The 7,310-nt window shown below is 36.1% G+C and overlaps 1 protein-coding gene and 1 pseudogene across 3 annotated transcripts; one reads left to right on the forward strand and one right to left on the reverse strand.

Moving 5' to 3' along the window:
• The first annotated feature begins 764 nt into the window (after positions 1-764).
• Positions 765-1,871, forward strand: LOC148295908 (7-deoxyloganetin glucosyltransferase pseudogene; annotated as a pseudogene).
• Positions 1,872-5,148: 3,277 nt separating this feature from the next.
• On the reverse strand, positions 5,149-7,089 carry LOC110771008 (carbon-sulfur lyase). Of its 3 annotated transcripts, none has more exons than XM_088250300.1 (3): positions 6,932-7,046; positions 6,014-6,132; positions 5,149-5,839 (listed from the first exon to the last, which is right to left on the reverse strand). In XM_088250300.1, the coding sequence occupies exon 3, from the start codon at positions 5,760-5,762 to the stop codon at positions 5,355-5,357; it is 408 nt and encodes a 135-aa protein (XP_088106426.1). In that variant the 5' UTR covers positions 5,763-5,839; positions 6,014-6,132; positions 6,932-7,046; the 3' UTR covers positions 5,149-5,354. The 3 variants fall into 3 exon arrangements, with proteins under 3 accessions (XP_088106426.1, XP_088106425.1, XP_021830925.2); XM_088250299.1 differs by having other exon boundaries at positions 5,966-6,132; XM_021975233.2 differs by lacking the exon at positions 6,014-6,132 and having other exon boundaries at positions 6,932-7,089.
• Positions 7,090-7,310: the final 221 nt, after the last annotated feature.

Raw genomic sequence — 7,310 nt, forward strand, 5'->3', positions numbered from 1 at the left:
AATGTTGCTACTGGGGTGTGGATGAGGGTGAGGGTGAGGGTGAGCTAGCCATCAGAAGGGAATCTGCATGGTTTAATTCCCCAATTCTTCTCCGCGTAGTCTTGGATTGTTCTTTCGCTGCTAAATCTCCCTGACCCGGCTGTGCTAAGGATGCTCATCTGAGTCCACTTATTTGAATATGCAAATGCTTTATCAGCAGCAGCCTATAGTCATATAGATTCAAATCCCACGCACCATAGTAAGTTATACAACACCAAACTCAAAATGCATATATATGCTTTGGGTTGGGACTGCCAAGTGAACAGAAATAATTACCTGAGCCTCTAAATAGCTCTCAAAATCAAAACCAAGTAAATAGAAGTCTTTACCACCGTCCACAGTATCACATAGAGATTGAAAATAGTCTTTGCGAGTGTAAGCTCCGTCCTCTGCGAGTGCAAGCTTCATGTTTGTTTGAAATATATTTAAAGAGTATAGCCGTGCGGCTATAAGTTTAAAATATTCGAATATATTTAAAAAGTATAGCCGCTCGGCTATACCGCATTTAAAAATTTAAAAATTTTGAATGTGGTTCAGAGAGTTGTCATGTTGAAGTTCTGTGAGATGCAATGCAGGTCTCAGTTTCACATCAAAGGAGTTCAAGGATCACTCCAAGTTATTGTTAAAGCATCATCAATCTTTGAGTTTGAAGTTCTTTCTATTCTCTCTGAGTTTGAAAGTGTACTCCATTTCTTTTAGTACCTATCAACTGTTGAAATGTAAGCATGACACTCTGTATGCATACTTTATAGTGTGTGGATTGGGTGTAATAAGCTGGTTCTGTTTTTAATGGTGTATTGCATGTTAGTTGTGTTTGAGTCTTCTTGTTTCTCTGTCTCTCGTTGTCTAATTAATATACCAAAATCACGAAAATCAAGTTTAGTATTGATCTAAAATTTAGTCCATCTTCTACATGTTGCGTGTCTCATTTGAAAGACAAGTTTCTGCATTACAGTACATACCTTCTGACTCTTATATTACCTCACAAATGTTCATGCACCAACTGGCAAGCTTGCTCATCAACACCCACAACAGAACATACATTTAAATTTACGTTCAACTACATAGATTCTGAGTTATCGTTTAGTTACATGATCCAAAGTCCACTAGCTGACTAGTCTCTCCAATCTACCAAAAAATTTCATTCATTGATAGCATTTTTTTAATAAGAAGATCTTATTGAGTCTGTCCAATGGTTCAATGCTAAGGCGCCAAACTCAGTTGTTTATGTTAACTTTGGCAGCATAGTGGTCATAAAATCAGAAGATCTTATTGAGTTTTGTTGGGGACTTGCAAATAGCAAGCTTCCCTTCTTCTGGGTAGTTAGACCTGATCTGGTAGTTGGTGAATCGGCGATTTTGCCACCTGAGTTTGTAGCTGAAACTAAGGGAAGAGGTTTGGTAGCAAGCTGGTGCCCACAAGAGCAAGTCCTTAGCCACCCATCAATGGGAAGATTCTTAACATACAGTGGTTGGAACTCAACCATTGAGAGTCTTTCTGCAGGAGTTCCTATGCTTTGTTGGCCATTCTTTGCCGAACAGCGAATAAATTGTGTCTATACTTGCAATGAATGGGGCATTGGCTTGGATATCAATAATGATGCCAAGAGAGACCAAGTAGAGAAGCTCATTAAAGAGTTAGTGGAGGGAGAGACGGGTGAGAAAATGAGAACTAAGGCTATGGAGTGGAAGAAACTAGCAGAGAAGGCCATCAGTCCTGATGGTTCTTCATACGCGAACTTAGACAATTTATTGAATCAAGTTCTATATATTAAGAAAAGGCTAGGTGCTGTCCATATGAGCCTTCTTATTAGGTTTGTTGTTGGTCTCTAATAACCTCTATTGAGCCTTGCTATCATCTCTAATTTCTTGCTTTGCTGTAAGCTAGTTCTACATGGATTCCAATTTTCAAATTTTGTAGCTTTTTTCTTGTTTATTTTAATCCGTTTTAGATTCTTAGCGAAAGTTGTGCTTGTATTCTTGCACTCCTATGAAGGAGAGTATTTTTCCACCATTATGGAAAGAATTTAGCACTTTCATGTTTAATACTCTATTATACACGTACGTACGTATTTTTCAAAAATATATCCGTGTTCTTTACACGTTTTAAAGCCTCGGTAAAATTCACATTTTTAAAAAAAAAGCAAACATACAGTACTCGTATTGTACATGTAAGTATGTATTTCTCATGTTTAATACAAGTATTTTTTTACAAAATTTTCAATAAGACACAAATTTCATGTATTATAGAAATAATTCTCACATATTATTGAATAAATATACTATATATATTAAACAAAATAAATTAAAGTATTATATAGTGGCCGATTAATATCTACTTTGGATATGTTGAAACTAGCAAATTAATATCTATAAAGTATAAACTAATGCAACTAGGAGGGTGGTTTTTTCTTAATTTTTCATTTATTAAATGTCTCCATATGGAAAGGATTTCAATGGGGCTTTTCTGATGTGAGCTTCTGCTGTGGCTCTTTTTTCCGGTTGTTTTCTTTTTCTTTTGTTCTGTATTGAGCTGGCCTTTGGTGTATTATATATATATGGTGTGTTTATTTTAGGCTTTTAGCAGTAATAAGCCCAAAAAAACACCACCTTTTGGCTATAAAAAGTTCCCAATGGGGGCTAAAGGCTATGAGATACCCATGTAGAAGGTAGTGTACTATTTCTTTTTACCTAGTTCATATCTTTGTTCCAACAATGATTTAACCCCCGGACATGGCCAAGTCTTTAGTTGGCGGATGAGACGGGCTCTAAGGGTAAACTAATAATTAACAATCATTTAGTATATGAACTTCTTTGGTTTCATATTTATACCGTATGTGAGGTTCGAATATGAGACCACTGGTTTGCAAGTCAAAGCTCTTTTCAAATGGAGTCATTTGGTGGTAATGATTTTGTTCACTAATTTGTTTTATTCAATTTTTTGCAAGTTCACTTGCAAGCCAATGATCCCATCTCTCTTTCTAGGGCAGCCCCTTGGTATGATGAAAACCAAATCAACATTTTAATTTGTTAACTGCATTTTAGAAGCTGAAAATCGGATAATTTAAAACCGAAAAATATTTTGAAAAAAATAGGTTTTTTCTTTTCTTTTGGGAGTAAGAAATGGTTTTGTTGTGCTGAGAGCACAAATTCTCCGGCCAATGACATACAGTTCGGAGTAGTCGGACAAAATTTCCCTCAAGCACACGCGGGAAAGGGATCTGCATCTAATCATGCATTCAATAATTTGGTAAATTCCAACTTTTATTGTACTACACTAGACTCACTAGTTCCAATGCAAATATTAGTTTTGATGTACTAATTGTAATACATATATATTATATTAGAATAACTAGTACTAATTAATAGTATTAGTCTATAAATGTGGGTTAAGTCAGTTGGCTAAGGTGTGTGTGTCTGCTCACTTGCACTTGAGTTCGATATCTCCGTCCATACAATAAAGTAGTTTAGAATATTACTTCGTTGGTTGAGCTCTTCCATGTTCACTTATGTGGGTAGAGATTCAAAACCCGAGACACCCAATGAATAATTGTGTAAACCCCCATCCCCCAATTGCTTGTACTAAAAAACAAAAACTTTCTTTGTGAAAAAAAACCTAGTTTATAAGAGACAAAGTAGTGATGTATTGAGGGTAATATTACTAATATTATACATGTAGTTCATAAGAATACACACATATATCAAGTGTATTAAATTATTTTTTAGTACAAACGATTGAGGGAGAGGGTGGAGGTGTACTAAACTACTAATAGTAAGATAGGTTGTACATTAGGCTCACTAGTTACTGGTTATAAACCTAAAGTAAACTAACAGAAAATAACAACAACAACAACAAAAACCAAATATATCTTTACAGTGCGTTAAAAGTACATCATAAGTCTTCTATAAAAGCTTGAGTTGTTATCCAACTTCCAAGTAAGAAAAAAAGAAACCCTAAGGAGAGATGGATAGAAATAGTATGTTGGTAGTTGTTGTGGTTGTGACTTTGTCAATTATGCTTTTGCGAGTTGCAGGTGAAGCCAATGATCCTATTCCCTCTTCCATTCCATTTCCATACAACAACAAAGTTTAGCTTCCAAACATGGCGGAGATCAACATAATTCTGTCCCATAAACGTGCATTGTTTCCAAAATTTGGCTCCCCTTTGTTGTTTAGCTTTAAGTCCTCTCTTTTTTTTCTTTTTTTTTTTAAAAATAGCTTTAAGCCCTCCATTTCTGGGTTATAGTACCCCATTTACGGCCTAAGAATAATAAATTTCTAAGTTAGGGCAAGTCCAGCATGCAAGGCATACCCGGGCAGGAGAGGGCCTTGATTGATTGAGCATACCCACCGCTAAAACAACTTCTTCCTCCTCTTCACCCAACTCACGATCTTCTTCAGCACATCTATGCCTGATTTCTTCATCTTCTCGTTGTTGCCTCTCCAACACCCTCCTCAGGTTAGACATTGAGAGTAGAATGTGTTTTATAAAATATGAGAAATGAAAGAATAGAGAAGATATGGTGTGTGAGGTCTAAGTTGAGGGTGTAGTTTTATAGAGCGATTTATAAGATAGATATGACATGTGGCGCAATTTTAGAGGGTAAAAATCTTATCTGAAATCTGAGATTAAAATTTTATAATAAATATCGACACGTGGCAATCGAAAATCTAATTTGAAATTTGACATCTGAATGTCATAACAAAATATGGTCACGTGGCAACTGAAAATCTTATTAATTCCAAAATTTTATTTGAAAATGTCATCTGAAATTTTAGGTAAGAATTTTATAATAAGTAGTGACACATGGCAACCGAAAATCTTATCTGAAAAGCTTATCAAAATTAATGGTTTAAATATAAAAAATAGAAAATAAATTAAAGTGAATAATAATTGCCCCTTGCCCTTGCCCTTTGGGGTGAAAACAAAAAAGTCAAGGACTGCCACTATTCACATGAATAGTGACAAACCTTGCCTTGCCTTTGCCTTGCCCTTGCCCTTTAGGGTGGATGTGCTCTTATAGGGAGTTTTTACTAATTTTTACTTTTCTTACACTAAAAATGGAATATTTAAAAATGGACATAAGAGTTTGGCCAAAGAACAAAAACAAAACAAAAAAAATGCAAAAACTAGAAGGAAGCATTACACACAAGTCATGGTTTCGGATACATGATTGTAAAAGCGGTAGATACACGATGCCTTTGATTAACTCTTAGGAGCAAGCAACACAATGACGAACATCAACTTCCACACTATAGAAGTTGTTTCTATTTGTTGCTAATGCTAATTTGATATCACCAACATGAATCATTTCTTCAACCCTTCGACTGAGAAGCAATTCCTGTTTGATTGTGTGAGGTTTCCCAATTTTTCCCATCATAATACTTAACCTCAATATGGGTTAGTGTTCCAGGATCAACACACGTAAATGTGATGGAAACGCCATCGGGGTTGGAGCGTGGATAATAAAATGAAGTTATCCCACAAACCTTACAAAACTTATGCTTTGCCGTATGAGTACCGAAGCTGTAAGTAGTAAGAAACTGTTCAGAATCACCCAAAAGCTCAAATCTGTCAGCAGGGACAATAAAATGAGTGTTGCCCCTCATAGAGCAATTCGAACAGTTGCAACTCCAAGCCACAACTCCGGTAGGCGCTTGCACTCGCCATCGTACTTTCTTGCAATGGCACCCACCTTCATGCACTACCATCTCAGAGTCCATGCCTCAAGATTCTAATTCTTCAACAGGGCCAATGACTAGGATTACCTCTTCAAATTTCTAAATGCACCCGCTCTGACCTGTCAATAATCAGAACATCAGAAAATTTTGTTGTGAAATGGAACCCACATCTGCAATTGCAATTTCCAGTTCATTCAAGTTGATCTTATTCTAGTTTCCTCCTGTTCAATTTCTTCCTTTCTCACCCTTGATTTATGAAGACCGTTCTATAATGTACTTGATTATATGATCACCTGAGTTCCTCACCCAAACACCCTCCTTGGCCACAACTCACTTATCAAGCCCACCTTGCTACATCACTAAGCCATAGCTTATCAGCCACTTGCACTACTTCTCATCCGATGGCAAAATGCTTTGTCACAGAACCCGTTAAACGGATCAGCCAAATAACGTACTAATCCAGAGATAAAAAATTCACAATTGGATGATTCAGTGGTTCATGAATTATGTGATTACATCCAACCTACCAACCTATCACACTTGGATGGACAATGGCCAACTGGTTCTTGGAATGCACCCAACCAAATACACAAAACTTAAAAGGAGAGAAATAGAAGAGAAAGAACGAGGAAGGAACAGAGATGGAAGACGAAAAGGAAGATTATGGTCAACTCAAAAATCCAGTACTACTAAGATCCGGATAAGGAGGCCCCAAACAAACTTTGATTAGGAAATGAAATTAAAAAAACACACATAAAATTAAAGATTATGCTCCATCAATACTCTTTCATGGAGGCCTAGAGTGTCAAAACGTGGCTCACACAAGAAATAAATTTCTTCTTAGAATGCTTTCCAGGAATGGGTTTTTCCTAATGACTGATCCTGATATCAAAAAAGTCAAATGGAGGGAAGGGCATAAAGAACACCCGTTTCTCCTTAAAGCTAAAACCATCAAACAAGAATTGTATAAAACTACTGAGGATAATCATAGAACTAGAGCTTGACTTGTACTGGGATTAATACAGAGGGCAGTGGAGAAGACAATATTCTACTCGTTTTATTTTATTTTAATTTTTATTATGTATAAAGGAAATTGAAATCGGTGCTTAGATACACTTAGCAAAAAAATCAATTAGCAACCGAGAGAGATGACAGATTTTCAATGCAACAGACTGTGAAGCAGAAAATGATAAAGGAAACCCAGAAATTACCTTACGGGACCAAAAGGAGACTCAATTTTAGCCTTCAGCTTTGTTGAGTAAATGACGACGGACAGAGACAGCTAAAGCTGCTGCTGTTTATGATGGGGCATTAGTGTAATGGTTAACAAGAAACGTCGTCGTTTTGAAGTTTTTTCTCTCTAAAACTGGCAGGCTTTTTTATTTTATTTTATTTTTTTTGCAAACAAAGTGTGGTAGGCTATATGAGAAAGTTTAAAGCTTATGTTTGATTTGCTTGCCTATATGTTGGTTACTGCAGAAAGAGTCTGCAGCTGTTAGCAATATTATCATGTATATTTCAATTCCTAATTCCAATCATGTTAAAGAAATGAAGAAGGAAAAACATAGAAAAGGAAGAACTAGTTTTGTT

The sequence above is a fragment of the Prunus avium genome, chromosome 3, assembly GCF_965620075.1.
Source record: "Prunus avium chromosome 3, drPruAviu1.hap1.1, whole genome shotgun sequence".
Classification (NCBI taxonomy): domain Eukaryota; kingdom Viridiplantae; phylum Streptophyta; class Magnoliopsida; order Rosales; family Rosaceae; genus Prunus; species Prunus avium.